Source organism: Dipodomys ordii, unplaced genomic scaffold (genome assembly GCF_000151885.1).
Source record: "Dipodomys ordii isolate 6190 unplaced genomic scaffold, Dord_2.0 Scaffold31, whole genome shotgun sequence".
In the NCBI taxonomy this organism is placed as follows: Eukaryota; Metazoa; Chordata; class Mammalia; order Rodentia; family Heteromyidae; genus Dipodomys; species Dipodomys ordii.
Genome location: NW_012267247.1, coordinates 2,050,100 through 2,070,792, shown reverse-complemented (window position 1 = coordinate 2,070,792; position 20,693 = coordinate 2,050,100). Strand labels below are relative to the sequence as shown.

At 41.1% G+C, this 20,693-nt stretch overlaps 1 protein-coding gene across 2 annotated transcripts; it reads left to right on the top strand.

The window, feature by feature from the left end:
* The first annotated feature begins 3,466 nt into the window (after positions 1-3,466).
* Positions 3,467-19,830, top strand: Znf207 (zinc finger protein 207). Of its 2 annotated transcripts, XM_013016492.1 has the most exons (12): positions 3,467-3,684; positions 5,344-5,470; positions 10,387-10,525; positions 11,057-11,224; positions 11,623-11,698; positions 12,160-12,207; positions 13,742-13,812; positions 15,060-15,217; positions 16,466-16,558; positions 17,642-17,884; positions 18,659-18,818; positions 18,990-19,830. In XM_013016492.1, exons 1-12 carry the CDS (start codon positions 3,644-3,646, stop codon positions 19,148-19,150), a joined length of 1,485 nt encoding a protein of 494 aa, XP_012871946.1. In that variant the 5' UTR covers positions 3,467-3,643; the 3' UTR covers positions 19,151-19,830. The 2 variants fall into 2 exon arrangements, with proteins under 2 accessions (XP_012871946.1, XP_012871947.1); XM_013016493.1 differs by lacking the exon at positions 16,466-16,558 and having other exon boundaries at positions 3,468-3,684.
* The last annotated feature ends 863 nt before the right edge of the window (positions 19,831-20,693 follow it).

The following is a 20,693-nucleotide window of genomic DNA, read 5'->3' as shown; positions in this document are numbered from 1 at the left end:
TTCTAGCCCTGCTTATTTGCGGTTATTTTGGAGATGGAGACTCTGAGACTTTTACTCCAACTACCCTCAAACCAACATCTACTCCATCTCAGTCTCCAAATCTCCTAAAATTATAGTAATGAATCTGTGCCTCTGGCTTTGTTTTTATTTGTGGTAGAATACTTGGGCTGGAAATGTAGCTAGTAAAGGTCACATGTCCCCATTTGTGCTCCACCCCCCCTTATTTAGACTTGCATTTCTTTTAGTTCTTGCCAACTCACTGTTCATATTACACTGTCTACATACATCAGGGAAAGAGATCTTTTTTTTTTTTGTCATTTGTGGGGCTTGAACTGAGGGCCTGGGTGCTGTCCCTTAGCCTCTTTGTGCTCAAGGCTAGGGCTCTACCACAGAGCCACAACGCTACTTCTGGCTATTAATTAATTGGAGATAAGAATCTCATTGAAACCAGAAATGTACTCACGACCTTATTTAACTGTAACTCCTCTGTACACCACCTTGGCAATAAAATTAAAATAAAAAATAAATTTAAAGTGTAAAAAAAAAAGAATCTCATTGAAAACTTTTCTACCTAGGCTAGATTCAACCTGGATCCTCAGATCTCAGCCTCCAGAATAGCTTGGATTATAGGCATTAGCCCTCAGTGCCTGGGAGAAGGGGATCTCTTTCAAACTTAAATCTAGTGTTACTCTTTGACTTTGGGTAAATTATCCTAACTCTCTTATGACTCCTTTTATCTCATGTATATTAACCTGTTGATAATGGCATCTACCTCAGAGGCTTCTACACCAGTAACAGCGCCTAAAATAGAGTAATGTAACTAATGATGAATCTAAGATATACAGAGATCCTAATCCCTAACTTCCCTGCTAGTACACCAAACATGTTACCAGAAAGTTTAGGGCAGCTATACAACCTTGGCTAGATGCGGTATCTGGCAAAAAGGAATTCAGGTAAGACATAAGAAATAAAAGATAAGAGTTTATTAGAAAAAAATATGGCAGAAAAAGAGCACATCTGGAATAGGTATGCCATGGGGAAGACAGTAATTCAGCCCATTTCTACTGTCTCATACGTCATTATCACTGTTTGGCTTTGGGTAATAGAATTTAGATGGCTTTCTAATTGATGGATTTCTGTGTCCTATAAGGTTGTGTGACACGGAAGATATACAGTTCTTTCTTCTTCTCTATTCTTTGTTGCTCTCTGGATAGTCAGGTTTTAGCATATCAGCTTATCGTTTTGTCTACAAGCTGCATAGGCTGAAATTCCCTGTTGGCTTTTACACCAACCCATCAGTTTAGTGTTCCATAGACAATACCTTTCAAAAAAAATTTTTGGCAGGGGTGAGGTTACAAGAACTTGAACTCAGATTTGCTCTTGTTTGTGCTCTTCTACTAAAGCCATACTCCCAAATCTTTTTGCTTTGTTTCTTAGGCAATGTCTTGTACTTTTTGTCTAGGTGGAGTCAGATCCTTGATCCTCCTGGTGTCCCCTGAGTACCTGGGATTACAAGCATGTCACCACATCTGGTCTATTTTCCACCTTAAATATATAGTTCATATTACTAGCTATTACTACAATACAAATGGTTCTAAGCCCAGCCGGATGGAAGTTAGGAATGGACTCTAAGTCACTGTGTATGTGGGTGACCACATGCACATGCCAGTACTAGGGTTTGAATTCAGGGCTTGGGCACGGTCCCTTTGCTTTTTCCCTCAAGTCTAGGACTCTACAATGTGAGACACAGCTCTATTTCTGATTTTTGATGGTTTATTGGAGATAAGGGCCTCATCCGGAAAGCTGGAAGAGTGAGGGAAGGGGTGACATTGTTCAAAAAGAAATGTTCTCTTTACCTGACTTACGTTACTGTAACTCCTTTAAACATCACCTTCATATTAACAATAAAAAAGTTTAAAAAAGGGCTGGAAAGGTGGCTCAGTGGTAGAGTACTTCCCTTGCATGCATGAGGCCCTGGGTTCAATTCGTCAGCACCACATAAGCAGAAAAAAAACATAAGTGGTGCTGTGGCTCAAGTGGTAGAGCGATAGTCTTGAGCTGAAGAGCTGAGGGACAGCGCCCAGGCCCAGAGTTCAGGCCCAACAACCAACCAAAAAAAAAAATAATTTCATGAACTTTCTTCACTGGGCTGGCATCGAACTGCAATCCTCAGATTTCAGTCTCCTCAGCTGCTAGGATTATAGGCATGAGCCACTGGTGCCCAGCTCTACAAACCACTTCTTGGGGCTGGGGGTTTAGCTCAGCAGAAGAGCGCCTGCCTGGCAAACCCAAGGCCCTGAGTTTGGTCCTCAGCCTCAGCTCTGGAAAAAACAAACAAAATACTTTAGTCTCCATCTTAAAACTTTTCTCTAGCTTCTTAGAAAACTCAGAGGAAACAGAAACCTGCTTTTCTTACAAGGAAACAGAATTCACCAATTTTGCAATTCATCAATCTCAGAATGTTCTAGGGATTTCCAGGACTTGCTTCTAGGGAAGCCTCTCCAGGAATAGTTCTTGCCCCCAGTACCTTCACTATGAGTTACAGCCTTACAGTGCTTTTTTTTTTTTTTTTGTCTTCCTAGCCACAAAGACTTGAATATTTTTTTTGCCAGTCCTGGGGCTTGAACTCAGGACCTTGGCACCGTCCCTGAGACTCTTTGTGCTCAAGGCTAGCACTCTACCACTTGAGCCACAGCGTCATCTCTGCTTTTTCTGAGTAGTTTATAAGAGTCTCACGGACTTTCCTGCCGGGCCTGGCTTCGAACTGCGATCCTCAGATCTCAGCCTCGAGTAGCTAAGGATTACAGGCGTGAGCCATCAACCCCTGGCTCAAGACTTAACACTTTTGAGACAGGACCTGGCTGCGTTGCCCAGGGTGGTTTCTTAACTCTGGGGGGCAATAATTCAGAGCTGGGACAGGCACTGACTGCACTCCCCACCTAGCATGCTCAGGAGCCCCTCAGGACATCTCCACAATCAACAAAGCTGTTTTAAGGCCTTCCTCTGGGGTTTTCCAGTCCCCTTCACTTCCCCCCTGGCGATGACGCAGTGAACCCCTCAGCCTTGTTTACTCGCCTGCCTGTCTGTATGGCGGGTCGATCGCTTGGCCCAGTCTCACTTCTTTTGCCTTAGCACGTGGTAGGCCCAGACACCCATACCACACAACGGGTTTATCCGGTAACTGACACGAAGTTTAAAAATTGGGCGCCGAACCTCTCTTTAATTATACTGGCAATCCTTTCATTTTGCTCCCCCCCCCCTTTCTTCTGCAATTCGCTAGCACCGGATGCCAACTCCCTGACAAAACAACTCCCTAGGCTTCAGCCACCGGAAGCAGGCAGGGAGGGGAAGCCAAAGGTTTGGACACAGGCCCTGAAGAGAGCCGGGGCCCGCGTCACGTGACACACACCCGGGCCTGGCCCCGCCTCCGCCGCCGCAGCGCCTGACGGGAGGCGGAGAACGAACGACGGTGTCGGCCATTTTGTGTCGGCTTCGTGTGGGACGCGGTGGTGGCCGTTGGCTCGGGAAAGCAGGCGATTTTTTTCGCCTTGTTTTTCCTGCATTTACTCTTTTCTCTCCTCTCCCCCCCACCCCCGTCCTCTCCCCTCCCCGCTTCCCTTTACTTCGTCGGTAGAGCGCAGCTATGGGTCGCAAGAAGAAGAAGCAGCTGAAGCCGTGGTGTTGATATCCTTTGTGGGTTTGAGGTCGAGGCTCCGCGGAGGGTGCGGGTGGAACAAGGCCGGGCCGGGGCGGCGGGTGTGTGGGCCTACGGCGCGGAGCGTGCGGCCTTCGGGGCCTCGGGAAGGCTTTCCGGGAAAACGGAATCCCTCAGGCGAGGGAGTTGGGTGCGAGCGACGGCCGGCCCGGCGGGCGGAGGCCTGGACCCCGCCGCCAAGGGCGCAGGCCCCGAAGGCCCCCGCGCCCGCTGTGTGGGTGACGAGCCAACCCCGGGGACGGGGGGGTGGGGGGGAGACTTGTAACAGGCTAATTGACTCCGTGGAGCATGGAGGAAGAACCTTCCGAAGTCAGTCTCTTGTCTCTCGGGGGAGGCCGCGGGGTGGGGGGGGGAACACGACGCGGGAAATGGATGGTTTAATGAAGGAGTTCACTTCGGTTTTGAGCTATTGATTCTCTCCCCCTTTTTTCCTCTCTTCCCCCCCCCCCTCCGTGGGTGGCAGGGAACTAGCTTCCGCGTCTTAACCCACTGGCGCCTTAATCTTCAGGAAGCGATTTTTTTTTTACAGGGTGGGGTTTCTTGTTTGTACTAGCCAACTTTGTAGGACTCTTTTTTTTTTCAAATTTTTAAAAAAAGCTTAGAAGGGAAATTGGTTAGAATGTGGCAGCCTTTGGGAATACTTTTCCCAGAGGCGATAACGTACTTTACGTTGAAAAATTGATTTTATTTTAGTTCCAAACGGTTTGTGGCGGAGCTGCATTTAGTTGTACTTTAAAAAAAAAAAAGACAACCTGGGTCACGAATTTTGAAATGTGCTTGCAGGAAAGTCTGGGATAGTGAGCTAACAGTTCTTACTATTGTAGATTTTGCTCGTCTGTGAGTTTTACATTTCCTAACGGCGAAAGTTAATGTGAAGTACCTAATCTCCCAAGACCGTATCAAAATTGTAAGCAATTCTGGATTGCTGAATCGAAATATTGGCCACGAAATTAATCTTTTTGTAAATTCCTTATATTTTGACTTGTCACTTCTGTATGTAATGAGTTATGTCTTGGCATTTAAATTTGACTCAAACTTATATGGAACGCTTTCCTTGTGCATTTGGAAGCATTCAAATACTAAAATTTCTATTAAGCACAAGAATTTGACCAATATACTTTGGATTATTGTGCTGTGTATGTTTGGTGGAGGTTTCTGGAGAATTGAAAATAAGGGGAACTACCTGGCATCATTTATAATCCTTAGGTGAAGTCCTATTTTGTGCATGGCGGGGGGAGAGGCTTCAACTCTAGGCCTGGGCACTGTTCCTCAGCTTTTCAGTGCAAGGCTAGCACTCTACCACTTGAGCCACAGCGTGACTTCTGGTTTTCTGAGTGGTTTATTGGAAATGAGAGTCTCGGACTTTCCTGCCCAGGCTGGATCCTCAGATCTCTGCCTCCTGAGTAGCTAGGATTACAGGCGTGAGCTACCTTAAATTTTTTTTAATTAAAAAGCTGATTAACACCAACTGTTACTTTATATTAAGTTTCTCCTCACATCTAGGCTCACATGCTCCAGCTTCAAACTGCTGGGATTATGGACTGGCATACACAACTGTGCCCATTCCTCCAGATTGTTTTTATTATGGACAAAGTCATTATGTTTTGTACCTTAGCACTCTTGATTAGGTATTGCAATAGAGATTTTGATGATGAGAAGATCCTGATACAGCACCAAAAAGCCAAGCATTTTAAATGCCATATATGTCATAAGAAATTATATACAGGACCTGGCTTAGCCATTCATTGCATGCAGGTAAGGATTTTTTTTTGTATGTTTGTCTCCTTTTCATTTGAAAATAATTAGCTTTATGGTTTTGTTTATATTGGGAGGAAGACAAAGTGAGAGAAACTGGGACAAATGTTACTGGAAACCTTGCCTCTAAAGAACAAGCTGGAATGGGATGCATATCTTTTCCCACCTAGATAGAAGGATCAAGGTCAGCAAGGCCCTAGCAAAAAAGTGCTTGAGAACACGAGTTTAACCCAGATCTCTTTTTATTACCATGTTTGAATATATCTGTGCATAAACTACCACTGAGTATGTATAAATATCAAGAAGATAACCTGAGCTTTGTGTGTGTGTGTGCATGCCATTCCTGGGACTTTGAACTCAGACTTGGGTGCTGTCCCTGATCTTCTTTTGATCAAGGCTAACACTATACCACTTAAGCTACAACTCCACTTCTTTGATAGTTTAGTGGAGATAGGAGTCTCACAGACTTTCCTGACACTACTTGCCTCCAATTGTGATCCTCAGATCTGAGTAGCTAGGAGTACAGGTGTGAGTTACCTAAACTGACTTTAGTGTTTAATGAGAGGGTATATTTGTATTTGTCTTTAAATTACAGATAGGTAACAACTAGGTTGAGATAATAAAATATACTCTAAATACCTGGGGCTGAGAACAAGGATCAGTGATTTAAGTTTTGTGAGCAGTATGGCCATAGGATTAAGAGTTAATAGGCACAACTCCTTGCCACTAAGGATTTGTTATAATCTGTTGGGGCTGGGCTTATTCTATATATTGAATGGTACATTTCTTTGCCTGAGAATGGGTTGATAAATCCAGGATGGTCTCAAAACCTTAATCCTCCTGCCTCAGGCTTCTGAGTGCTGCGATTATAAGCCTGTCCCACCATGCTTGCCCTTAGTGTTTGGTACATGAGACTCCTGAGATGTAAAATGAGCGAGTCAGAGGAAATGCAACAAGTTGGAGGAAGGGAGACATTACCAGGTTATAAAATAAATTTATGTGGGGCTGGGAAAGTGGCTCAGCGGTAGAGCACTTGCCTTGCATGCATGAGGCCCTGGGTTTGATTCCTCAGCACCACATAAGCAAAAGGAAAAAAGCCGGAAGTGGCACTGTGGCTCAAGTGGTAGAGCGCTAACCTTGAGCTGAAGAGCTGAGGGACAGAGTTCAGGCCCCACGACCGGACCCTAAATGAGTAAATAAATAAATAAAATTTATGTGAAGGCTGGGATGTATGTGTAGTTTAGCCATAGATCATTTACCCATGCAAATGTTGGGCTCTAGGCTAAATTTCCATTACTGAAAAAAAAGTAAGTTCAATATGAATTCTATTCACTCAAATTCAGGATAGATTATTTTCACTCTAGGGCTTTATTGTCATAGTTTAGCTTAATAATTTAGCTTTTGTTTGAAAGCATCAAAACCAATGATGGTAGCTCCTGCCTGTAAGTCCTAATTACTCAGGAGGCTGAGATCTGAGGATCACGGTTCAAAGCCATTCCTTGAGACTCATCTCCAGTTAACCAGCAAAAAGACAGTTGTGGCTGAAGTGGTAGAGTGCTAGGCTTGAGTGAAAAAGCTAAGGGATAGCACCTAGGCCCTGAGTTTCAAGCTCTAGTACCAACACAAAAACAAGCTAACAAATGAATGAAATGAGCACACAAAAGCTATCTTTGTGGTACAAATTAGTAGTAATCCTAGTGCTCCAAAGAGAGGCTATTACATAATAGATTTCAGCTGTTTACTGAAGCAGCCATTAGTTTCATATAGCTGTTTAAGTAAATTAAAAATTCAGTTTTCTGGTCACATACCCACATTTCCAGTTCTCAGTAGCTACCTGTGGCTATTAGGTGACCTGAAGTCAGGAGCAGTAGCTGTGTTTCCTTAAATCACAGAAAATGCCTATGGAGCTGCTTTGTATTAGACATGTTTTAGGTACTGAGTATGTAACAGTGAATACAAGTTTCTTCATTGTGTTTCCTTTATATTGTGAAGGAAAATAACTTACATAAATATAACTTGTAATACCAGGCGCCAGTGGCTCACGCCTATAATCCTTGCTACTCAGGAGGCTGAGATCTGAGGATTGTAGTTCAAAGCCTGCCCAGGCAGAAAAGTCCATGTGACTTATCTGCAGTTAACCACCAGGAAACCAGAAATGGCACTCCTCTTGAGCTGAAGAGCTCAGGGACAGCACTCAAGCCCAGAGTACAAGTCCCTGACTGACCCCCCCCCCAAAAAAAAAAAAGTAAAAGAAAACTAAAACAGTAAAGACCTGAAAGAGTAGCTCATATCTTTTAAGAGATTAAACTCTGAGAAGTAGTATACAAAGAATGGCAAGGGAGAGGACTATAGCACAACTGCTACTTTTTATTCCAAATGAAATGGATTTGAAGAGATATCAAACACAGATAACACCCTTTGGGTGGGGGGAGTCACTGGTGTTGGGGCTTGAGAACCTAGGCACTGTCTCTGAGTTTCTTTTCTCAAGCTAGTGCTCTACTACTTCGGGGTCTTTTGGTGGTTAATTTGAGATAACGGTCTCATTGACTTTCCTGCTTAGGCTGGTTTCAGAGTATGATCCTCAAATCTCAGCCTTCTGAGCAGCTAGGATTACACTCCTGAGCCACTGGAGCTTGGCAACTTTCTTTTTTGTTGGTATTGGGGTTTGGACTTGGGACCTTTGCTTGCTAGGTTGGAACTATACCAATTGATGCAAACCTTCAGTCCAGTGGGTTTTGTTAGTTTTTATTGGTGCCAGTTTTGGGACTTGAACTCAAGGCCTAAGTACTGCCTCTTAGTTTTTTGCTCCATTCTTTTGATCTACCACTTGAGTCACGTCCACGTTCATCTTCCTCCCTTTTTAAATTTTTTTTAAAGGATACTTCAGGAGTACAATTAGGTGATAGTGACAGACCAAAGTTTGCTGGTGGATTTGATGAAGGATATGAAAAAGTAAGGGATTGTGAATGGTATCAAAATGTTTTGAATAGATAGTACATGTTAAAAATGACTTCCTAGGAGTGGCACTGTGTCTCAAATGGTAGAGCACTAGCCTTGAGCTGAGGAGCTCAGGGACAGCGCTCAGGCTCATTTCAAATCCCATGACCAACCAAAAAAAAATCCTCTTGAGCCAGGAACTGGTGGCTCACCCCTGTAATCCTAGCTATTCAGGAGGCTGAGATTTGAGGATCTCAGTTCAAAGCCAACCTGGCCAGAACACTCCCTGAGACTCTTATCTCCCATTAGTCACCAGAAAATTGGAAGTGAAGGTGTGGCTCAAAGTGCCATCCTCAAGCGAAAAAGCTCAAGGACAGTGCCCAGGCCCTGAGTTCAAGCCCCATGACCCCCAAAAAAGTCTTTCTGCAAGGTACTAGTGGTTCATATCTGTAATCCTAGCTACTCAGGACGGTGAGATATGAAAATCTTGGTTCATAGCCAATCCAGGAAGGGAAATCTGAGGCTCTTACTTCTAATTGGTTACCAAAAAACCAGAGGTGGAGCTGTGGTTCAAATGTAGAGCATTTGCTTTGAGCAAAAGAGCTCAGGAAGTGTCTGGGTCCCTGAGTTCAAGTCCTGGGACTGGAACAACAACAAAAATCCCTTGTATTGAGATGTGGGAAGCTGCAAGAACAGGGATAGAGATATGGTCAAGAAGATAATTTTGAGCCAAGTTCCAGTCAGTGGCTCATACTTGTTGTCTAGCTACTTAAGGAGGCTGAAACCTAAGGATCTCAGTTTGATTCAGTTCAGGCAAGAAAGTCTGTGAGCCTCCAATGAACTATCAGAAAAGTCAGAAGTGGACCTATGGCTCAAGTGGTAGAAAAAGCAGCTGAGGAACAATATTCAGGCCCTGAATCAAGCCCTAGGACCAACAAAAAAGGGTTTTGTATTGATTTTAAGAAAGCATAATGATATACAAGTCTGGAGATGAATGAAGGAGGAGAATATAGTATAATAATGGCTGCTTTGGTTGGGCTCCTAAGGCTCATACCAGTAGCCCTAGCTACTCTGAAGACATCTATCAGTTGTGGTTTGAAGCCAATCCTGACAGGAAAGTTCAGAAGACTGTTACCTCAAAAAGACAACTGGAGGTGTGGCTCAAGTAGATCACAAACTAGCCTTGGGCAAACTTGTTCAGTTACAGTGTCCAAGCCCTGAGTTAAAACCCCAGGACCAGCATGCTTGTACATGCGCACACAAACACAAGCATGTGCTAGAATAGCTATTCTAAGTTCTGAAAATGTTTTAAGTTCTGGTAATACATGTACATGGGAGTATATTCCTTGTTATGCAGTGGATAGAAAAGTGGATGTAAGTGTGCTCTGCCATAAGCCATTCCTAGCCTTCACTTCATTCTTACCACTTCAATGGTAAGATTTGTAAAAACCATCCAAGGACAGAGAGGAAAACTGAGAGGCATACCCTATAAGCCAGTGAAATGTTTCAAAGAACTTGAGTCATACTGGTGATTGAGGTAAGTTGACTTGAGGTTGCATTATAAGAGTGAAAGCTTGAAGTACTTGAGGAGAAACCAAGAAGTATTAAGTTTTGTTCTTTTGCCTGCTTTTAGCCTCAAGCTTGTGAGGCTGATGTTCTTATTTCTAAAGCCATACTCCCAGGCCTAAAATTACTTAAAAACACTTTTTTGGGGGGCGGGGGTCCGGTTGTGGGGCCTGAACTCTGGGCCTGGGCGCTGTCCCTCAGCTCTTCAGCTCAAGGTTAGCGCTCTACCACTTGAGCCACAGCACCACTTCCGGCTTTTTTCTTTTTGCTTATGTGGTGCTGAGGAATCAAACCCAGGGCCTCAGGCATGCAAGGCAAGTGCTCTACCACTGAGCCACCTTCCCAGCCACTTAAAAACACTTTTATAAAGTGATTTTTGTCTGTGTAATACAAGTTTCATTTTTTAATGCTAGGTGCATAAGGAGACAATAGATGCTGTACCAAACGCAATACCTGGGAGAACAGATATAGAGTTGGAAATATATGGTATGGAAGGTATTCCAGAAAAAGACATGGATGAAAGACGTCGACTCCTTGAACAGAAAACACAAGGTAAATACTGTAAAGTGATATTTTTGTAAAATAAAGCTTAATTTTAGCGAGAATAGTTCTGTTTTCAAATATCGATGGTAGATTTAGAAGTCTTCCCCTGTAAAGTGATATTTTTGTAAAATAAAGCTTAATTTAAGCGAGAATAGGTCTGTTTTCAAATATCGATGGTTGATTTAGAAGTCTTCCCCCATTGGTGTAAAGGAGTCTAGATCATCTGCTTCCTGAGTAGCTGGGATTATAGATGCATACTACCATGCACGGCTCAGAATTGTAATATTGAGTACTGTTTTTCCTTTATGTCTTATGTTTAGTAGTGGTGTTTGACATCGTATTTGAACTTTACACTGTTCAGATCATAGAAAAAAATTTACAAGGGCTGGGAAGGTGGCTTAGTAGTGCTTGCCTTGTACGCATGAGGCCCTGGGTTTGATTCCTCAGCACCATTTATTTTTGCTTTAAATAACATACGAAAAGGTTGTAACCTTGGAAGAGTATAGATTTTAAGATACTGTGCAAAACATTTTTTGGCAGAGAGTCAAAAAAAGAAACAACAAGATGATTCTGATGAATATGATGATGATGAGTCTGCAGCCTCAACTTCTTTTCAGCCACAGCCTGTTCAACCTCAACAAGGTTATATCCCACCAATGGTGCAGCCAGGACTGCCACCAGTTCCGGGAGCACCAGGAATGCCGCCAGGTAGCACATGAAGTTGCTTAAAATGTAACATTTTAAGGTTTTTATTGATAGACCATAGAAGAATTATTTCCTGATGGGGCTGGGAAGGTGCCTCAGTGGTAGAGTGCTTGCCTCGCATGCATGAGGCCCTGGGTTTGATTCCTCAGCACTACTTAACCAGAAAAAGCTGGAAGTAGCGCTGTGGCTCAAATGGTAGAGTGCCAGCCTTGAACTGAAGAGCTGAGGGACAGTGCCTAGGCCCCATGACCTGCAAAAAAAAAAAAAAGTATTCCTGAGCGTTGGACATGGCTCAGTTCCAATCCCAGTACTACCCCACCGTTCAAAAAAAATTTCGTCCTTATAACACTTAAATTTGTAATTCAGTTTGTAATTCTTTGGTTGAAATTCTTTATTTGTAGGCATACCTCCATTAATGCCAGGTGTTCCTCCTCTGATGCCAGGAATGCCACCAGTTATGCCAGGCATGCCACCTGGGTAAGAAAATTTTTAATTGGCTAATGATCTTTCTCAACTTGGGTATTAATATGAATTAAGCATTAATTTGCATTATTTTGCTTCTAGAAAGTATGGGTTCTGAAAGTCTTCCTAAGAATGGGTCAGCCAATAAATTTAAGGTGTAAATTTACTTTAGAATAATAGTGTTTTTGGGTTTTAGAATGTTTATTATGCAACCATCTGCTTTTGTTGCATTTGCTGTAATTGAAGTAATTGGTTGAAGATTTGACTTTTTGAGATTCAGAACTGCCCCATCACACTTTCTAGTTGTGAACAGAACAAACTCTTAATTTCTAAATCAGAAAACTATACTGAATCTAAGGTACTTGTGCCTATCACTTTTACTTAAGGATTTTGTGATATGAGAGGTATACGATACACTTTCCCACTGTATTTTGAAAATCACAGTTAGATTTTGATTTTGTCATACATTTTCACAGATTGCATCATCAGAGAAAATACACCCAGTCATTTTGCGGTGAAAACATGTAAGCATTTCATTCATAATGTAATTTAGGAGGTATATGATCATAATGTCATTTTGTGTGTGTTTAATGATAGCTATTTAGTGGAATTCAGGAATATTCTTATCTTCCTCACTAAAACTTAGAAAATTTGCAAGTTAATTGACACAGGTTTCTTAAGGAAGGGAAATTTAAACATCTTTGAGGAAACTGACCATTAAAATTATTCTCTAATTGTGTTGATACTTCCTCAAACTGCTAAAAGTACTGAGACTTGGTAAACTAATAAGCATAATTTACTAAATTCATCATGTTTTATTATAGATTGTAATTGAGTTCTCTTTCAATTAGAAATGATATATAGAAGTTACACTTCTGATAATCCCATGATATAGGACTTTGGGGAGTAGCTCAGTGTTAAGAGGATATGGCTAGTGTACCCCAGGCCCTGATGTCAGTCCTCAACACCAAAAACCCTTCTAGGTATTGACAGACTTTAAATTGGACACTAATATGTGAAGGTCAACTTTTTCTAGCCGAAAGCTTGATAAGCTTAGGTTGTATTTTTAAATCCTGGCTGGGTGACAGTGGCTCATGCCTATAATCCTAGCTACTTAGGAGTTTGAGAGATATGAGGATCGAGATTCAAAGCTAGCCCAGGCCGAGAGAAACTCTTATCTCCAATTAACCACCAGAAAAACGGAATTGGCGATGCTGTGGCTCAAGTGGTAGAGTGCTTGCCTTGAGCTGAAGAGCAAAGGGTCGGTGCCCAGGCCCAGAGTACAAGCCCCACGACCGATTCCCACCCCTTGCCCCCCCCCCCAAAAAAAAAAGTATTTTTAGATCATGGTTTGGTGTTACATGTCTGTTCTATAGAATCAGACGACCAGGCCCTGGTGGCTCACGCCTGTAATCCTAGCTACTCAGGAGTCTGAGATCTGAGGATTGCAGTTCAAAGCCAGTCCTGGCAGGAAAGTCTGTGAGCCTCTTAAAAAGCCAGAAGTGAAGTATGACTCAAAGTGGCAGAAAGCTAACGTTGAGCAAAAAGCTCAGGGACAGTGTCCAAGCTCTTGAGTTTAAGGGAAAAAAAATCATGGAGTCTTGAATTTACTTCTGATTAATTTTGATAGTATTTGCCCTTCTAAAAAATTCTTAGGCTAGCACATTGAGCTTTTTTTTTTCTGTTCAAAATTCTGACAACTCTAGAGTGCAGTTTTTCTAATTGTGTGGATATTTGACAATTGGAACAAAAGATTTTGCTTTCCAGTAAAACATCACATTTTAGATGAAATCTGTACATAATGAGTGATATTATCAGTGACTTTGTTTTGTCAAGAAAGACAGTTTTCCTCATTTTATGGTAAACAGAATCTTTACTAAGTTTTAGAGGATTTATTTTGATAGAATTGTTTGTAGTATATGATTGGTTCTTTCAGCTTGATTGTTTGAATATTGAGATTGAATTAAAAGTCTTTATTGTTTCAGGCTATAGCCAAAACATTTTCTTGTAGTCTATATTGTTAATTAATATTTCTTATTGAAATTTGCTTTTTAATAGAATGATGCCAATGGGTGGAATGATGCCACCTGGACCTGGAATACCTCCTCTGATGCCTGGAATGCCACCAGGTATGATGTGTTAAACATTTTTTTTTTCTTTTTGGTTGGTCATGGGGCTTGAACTCTGGGCCTGGGTGCTGTCCCTCAGCTCTCAGCTCAAGGCGAGCGCTCTACCTCTTGAGCTACAGCACCACTTCTGGTTTTCTAGTGGTTTATTGGAGATAGGAGTCTCACAGTCTTTCCTGCCCAGGCTGGCTTTGAACTGCTATCTTCAGATCTCAGCCTCCTGAGTAGCTGGGATTACAGGCATGAGCCACCAGCGCCTGGCTTGTTAAACAATTTCTTTAGGAGGTTGTGGTACTGGTTTGAACTTAGCCTGGGAGAGCATGTCCCCTGGCCTTTTCACTGAAGGCTAGGCTCTACCACTTGAATCACAGGTCCACTTCCAGCTTTTTGTTGATTAACTGGAGAGAAGTCTCATTGACTATCTGCCTGGGCTTGCTTTGAATTGTGATCCTCTGATCTCAGCCTCCTTGTAGCTGGGATACAGGCTATAGTCATTGTTGCCCAGCTTTTTTGTTTGAAAGTAGAAGAGTTATTAGGGCTAGAACTCAGAACATTGTTTGCACTTTGCCTCTGAGTTTCTAATGTCTATAAGCTTTAGTACTGTTTTATCCATATTCAGGGTACAGTGGTATTTTTTCACATTGAAATTCTAAAGTACTACAAAGAAAGAAAAAGTTTGAGGTGTGATTGTAGTCAGGAGCAAGTGCCTAAGTTCCTGAACTACAGAGTTATTCAGCAGTAAATGAATCGTTGTTGGGTGGGCGGGGAGGAAGGGGAGGGCCCTCCCTCTGGAGCTTGAACTCGGCTTGGATGATGTCCCTGAGCTCTTGTACAAGGCTACTGCTCTGCCACTTGAATCACAATTCTACTTTTGATTTTGTGGTGGTTAATTGGAGTCTCACAGACTGCCCAAGCTTGCTTTAACCCATGATCCTCAGATCTTAGCCTCTTGGGTAGCTAGGATTACAGGCATGAGTCACTGGCTAAATGTTGCATTGGTTGCTGGGAAGGTGGCTCAGTGGTAGAGTGCTTGCCTTGCATGCATGAGGCCCTGGGTTTGATTCCTCTGCACCACATAAGGAAAAGGAAAAAAGCTGGAAGTGGCACTGTGGCTCAAGTGGTAGAGCGCTAGCCTTGAGCTGCAGAGCTGAGGGACAGAGTTCAGGCCCCATGACCGGACACTCCCCCTCCCCCCCAACAAAAAAAATGTTGCATTGACTTGAGTTCCCTCCCCAATATTTCTGTTGCAGGTATGCCTCCACCAGTTCCACGCCCTGGAATTCCTCCAATGACTCAAGCACAGGCTGTTTCAGCACCAGGTATTCTTAATAGACCACCTGCACCAACAGCAACAGTACCTGCTCCACAGCCTCCAGTTACCAAGCCTCTTTTCCCCAGTGCTGGACAGGTAAGGTAAAATCCCTAAAAAGGACTTCATTTATACTTAGGTAAAGTCTTTACAGAAGAAACCTTTGGAGGTACCACAGGTTAAATAAGCAGCCAATCCTTTTCCATTTTTACATACCTAGATTGTCTAGTCATGAAGTGTGAAGATACATGCATGAATAGTTAATATGTCATCCTGGTTGTAAGCTATAAATGAAAGATTTCTGTTACTTTACCTAATGCTGAGATGTCATTGTTTCTTTCTTGTAAGTGGAATGAGGCTATAGCCAAAGATGTCTTTATGACTAGCAAAATAATTCCTGGAATTTTCTCCAATGTAGAATAGTGCTGTGTTCTTTCGGGAGATAATCATGTAATGGCTTTTAATTTAGTCAAACTAGTTCCTTAGTGGTCTTGTCTTTTAAAACCTTTTCCAAAATATACTGAAAGATGCTTGTTACATGTAATGTACACATAATGACCAACACCTTTGATTTTTTTCAATTACATTTAGCATTAGTAAATGTGCTTATGATTATTAGGATTTACATTTTTTTTAGATTATTAAGTGCTACTTTTTTAAGCTTTCCTGCTTATGGGTGCTTCATTAAAATTACTACTTTTAAGCTGAGCACTAGTGACTCAAGCTTGTAATTCTAGCTGTTCAGGAGACTGAGATCTAAGGATCATAATCGAAGCCAGCCTGTGTACGAAAATCTGTGAGACTCTTACGTTCAACCACCAAAAAGCCAGAAGTGGAACTGTGGCTCAAGTGGTAGCTTACTAGCCTTGAGCACAAAAGCTCAGACAGAGAGACCCAGGCCCTGAGATCAAGGCCACAGAAGTACATATATTAAACCAAATATACATTAAGCATATTGACAATGCTTTTGTGATTGGATGGAAGTTAGGTTTGAAATGTTAAATTTGGCATTGATCTTTTGTAGAAAGTCATTGATAATAGAATTGAAATGTCACTAGTGTATCATCTTCAGTTTAAAGTATTCTTTTAATACTACAATGTGAAACATACTAGTTTTAGAAAAGGTGGTTAAGTAGGTTTATTGGTACTGAATTGTAAAAGGTTTTGAGGCTCACCCTTTCACTGTTATTGTAAATGCATTAGTTGTCTGCCTCTAAATAATGACATTTGATTGCATTAAATTTTGCATTTATAAAAATGCAATCTGTACTGAAAGTCTGCCACATGGCTTATTTTTTACCCATTTGTTTGGAGACTTTTCATTGTTTCCTTTCTTTTATGCTACAGATGGGGACACCTGTCACAAGCTCAAGTACAGCTTCATCCAATTCAGAAAGTCTGTCTGCATCTTCTAAAGCTCTGTTTCCTAGCACAGCACAAGTACGCAGGAAGTTGCAGTTTAAAATTGTTAAAATGGCTTTATAACTTAACCCTTTGGACCCTACTTTAAGATTAAATCTTTATTATTTAAAAATATGTATATTGTTTAGTATGTTAAAAATAAGATTATGTTAATCAACAATCAGGTGATATTTGAACTCATACTAACAACCAAAAACAAAAGCCTAAAGTGTACCCCATACATGGTTCTAAAGGGTTAAAGCATGTGAGCAGTAAATGCATTATAGTGGCCAGTGATTAGCTTGATGCATGGTTAAGCTAGTTTAAGTTTATTCAGTTTAACGCATCATGTCCTGTGTAAGGAAATTTTAGTACTCTGCATTTGATTCTAAAGTTGACCTAGTTGATGCTTTAGATACTTGGATTATGAAAAGTACAAGTCATTTGCTTTGAGAACATAGCTCAACTGGTAATTCAATGTGTACAGCAAGTTTGAGACTTCTTCAATTCCCAGTACTGCAAAAAAACAAAAAGGTTACTGGTAACTTCCTAATTAAGAGTCTACTAAGCCAGGTTCTAGCACTCCCATTTGTCCTTGCTCAGGAGTCTCCTTAGGAGCTCAGGACTCTGGCAGAAACCCAGGCTACAAATGTGGCTCAAGTTATAGAGTGCCAGATATGAGCAGAAAAGCCCTGAGTTCAAGTACTGGTACTGGCACATATCAAAGAGAGAGCCTCCTAAATTAATTATATTGTCCAAGACATCCTTTTAGCCATTAGTAATTTGGAAGGTGTTGTGTTACTATGTAGTTATTTTCTTCATATGTGTCTTCATATACTATTTTTTTGTGCTACACTTTGTGGCTGAATTTATGGTTCTGTAATCTGGAACATACAGAACATTAAACTTTTGGTAAGGAGTTAGGGGATGTTTCCTTTGTTATAATGTCATTTGCATCCAGGAAATTTTGATAGAGCATTTATATATGTTAACTTCATTTTCGTTACATTTGAAGTTTAGTCCTTTATTTCATTTTTCTATATTGTTTTAAAAATAATCTACTGGTTGGGACAGTCAACTTTATGTGTTGAAGTTTCATTGATGAAGGATTATATTTTCCAGGCTCAGGCAGCTGTCCAAGGACCTGTTGGTACCGATTTCAAGCCCTTAAATAATACTCCCGCAACAACTACAGAGCCCCCAAAGCCTACATTCCCTGCTTATACACAGTCTACCGCTTCAACCACAAGTACAACAAATAGTACTGCAGCAAAACCAGCAGCTTCAATAACAAGTAAGCCTGCTACACTTACAACCACCAGTGCAACCAGTAAGTTGATCCATCCAGATGAGGATATATCACTGGTAAGTTGTTTATAATGGTTCACTAGTAGTAGGGGTTTTTTTTAATGTATTTAAAATGGTCTTAAGATCTCTTAATAAATACCAAGTGTCTCTTACTATTTTTTATGTGTCCTATGTATCTGGGATAGCAGGTTCATATCATGCCTAGATTTTTATTGATTGAGGTGGGTGGTTAGGATGTCTTTCTCTAGCCTTCAAGATCCTCCTGATCTCAGCCTCCAGAGTAGCTAGAATTACAGGCGTAAGTTACTGTACTTTAGCCACTTCTGTAAGTTAGATTCTTACTGTTACAAAGTGATTTCGTTAGACATAAATTTTCATGTACTGCTTAAAGAAATAGAGCTTGAAGAGCCCCTATACCCCTATAGGTCATATAGAGGAGTTTATTTACTAGAGTGAATATTTAGAATTTTAATAATCATAGTTTTTGTTTGAGACCGGTTCTTAGTGTATATATTATGTATAGAGAGAGCTGAGTAGCTGCTTCCCTCAGCCTCTCCCCAGTTGTTAGAATGCATGTTTTGCTTACATACTCAAGCTAAGATTGTGTCTTGCTGAAAGTTTATAATTCCTAGTTGCTAACCCTATTTCAAGTATAAAAACCGATGAGATTTTAAGGCATGAAGATTTTATGTATTAGACTGGTTTGTGGATATAGGAATAATTAGTAACAAGTGTAAATGTAAAAAAATTAACTCTATTACAAAATTTTAGGAGCTTTTATGTTTATTAAGCTTCTGTAATCATTTATTTTGTGCTTATTTGTATTCTCAGGAAGAGAGAAGGGCACAGTTACCTAAATATCAACGTAATCTTCCTCGGCCAGGACAGGCACCAATTGGTAACCCACCAGTTGGACCAATTGGGGGTATGATGCCACCACAGCCAGGCATCCCCCAACAACAAGGAATGAGACCACCAATGCCACCTCATGGTATTAGTCCCTTTTTTGTTGTATTTATGAAGTCTCTTGTGTGTTCTGAATTTTCTGATTGTGCATGTATGTTAAGTATATCTGTGAAATACATTGTGCTTAAAGTTACAATGCATAGACCCACTTAACCTTTTTTTTTTTTTTTTGTATGTGTGTCTTTAAATGTTACAGGTCAATATGGTGGTCATCATCAAGGCATGCCAGGTTACCTTCCTGGGGCTATGCCACCGTATGGGCAGGGACCGCCAATGGTACCCCCTTATCAAGGTGGGCCTCCTCGACCTCCAATGGGAATGAGACCTCCTGTAATGTCGCAAGGTGGCCGTTACTGATCTTACTTCATCCAATCTAATAGGTTTGGAGATTAAACCTTTTCTCAACTTGTGCTGTTTATATAGCCAAGCTTCCGTCAATAAGGCTTCATTGTGACTTTTAACAAACATTATCTTCCCACATACCAGGAACTATTGGACATTTATTTTACATGGGAAAAATTATTTGGAATAATAAAGCAGGAACTTTTCCTGAAGTTGCAATTTATACTGTATGGCTTCTTTTTCATGTTTCATCTAGGTTTTTAGAAGTGAAGTATAGTAAATTTGGTTCGTTAAATTGTGAAGGCGCTGGAACATACCACCTTTATAAAGGCAAGTTCTGTAAGCTTACATTGCTATTTGTAAAGTTATGCCTTCACAGCATTTCAGATGCTGTTGGACTTCCATGTCCCCAACCTAGCTTGGTGAGGGCTGTAACTGTTTCCAAGTACCTGTACATTGGAAGTCTGAATGTGTAACTATTTAATGTATTTAGAGTTCCTCATGTTGCAGGGTATAAGAAATCTGACCCACCATGGTCATGTGACTTTTCTGTACTGTTAAACTTCATTGTAATAAAATGAAAGAAAAATTTATGCCTTTTTATTCATAACCCAGCTGTGGACCACTACCTGAAAGGTTTGTACAGATGCATGCTACAATAGATGTCCACATAATAAAATTCAGTTACCAATGCAGTTTTTGATATATCATTGGGTCCTCTTGAGTTGTAGATTGTTTCTTAGTTGCATGTTAATGCTTCAGTTAACAACAACAACCAAAAAAATTTAGATATATGTGAATCATTATGTACTGGGTCTGAAGCCTATATTGTGTCACTTTCCATATCCTTTGGTATCATCAGATGTGATAGGAATTAAAGTGTAAACCTAAATTCTTCCTGCTGAGATGTTTAGAGCCTAGTGCCAGACCTGTTCATTTCCTTCTGACTATTTTTGACAAGTGAGTACTGCATGGACCTCAGAAGCTTTTCAGGTGCAAACTTCTAGAAGCTTAGGTGCATGCAGTAATAGCTTTTTGTGCTGTTAATAGATTGGTATATGTTTTAAATGTGCCTCTTAGGATGATGTAATAGCTGACATATATAGTGGTAATTTTTTTATGATGATTCTGGCATCACTTACTTGATTAATAGGTTCTTTCTGTGCTTAAAGCCTACATAGCTTTTAAGCTTTTTATCTTTAGAAATTTTGAATGGTACTGTTGCTATAGAGAATTTCCCTATAGAGGTGATTATTACTCAGTGTTTTGTGTGCTGCAAGTCCCTTAAAATACCTCTGATTTTATTTTATTTTTAAGTGTTTTTCTAATCTTTTTTTTTTTTTGTCGGTTGTGGGGCTTGATCTCTGGGCTTGGGTGCTGTCCCTGCGCTCTTCAGCTCAAGGCTAGCACTACCACTTGAGCCATTGCGCCACTTCCAGCTTTTTCTGTTTATGTGCTGCTGAGGAATCCAACCCAGGGCCTCCTGCATAGCGAGGCAAGCACTTTTCCCAGCCCCTTTTCTAGTTTTTTGCCAGGGTAGTTTTAAGATTAAATAAAA

Bases quoted from the DNA above. Each gene is read 5' to 3' on its own strand.
- Znf207 (XM_013016492.1), top strand. From the start codon at position 3,644: ATGGGTCGCAAGAAGAAGAAGCAGCTGAAGCCGTGGTGTTG. The intron at 10,526-11,056 runs GTAAATACTGTA...ATTTTTTGGCAG, and splicing joins CCTTGAACAGAAAACACAAG to AGAGTCAAAAAAAGAAACAA. The intron at 12,208-13,741 runs GTAAGCATTTCA...GCTTTTTAATAG, and splicing joins TCATTTTGCGGTGAAAACAT to AATGATGCCAATGGGTGGAA.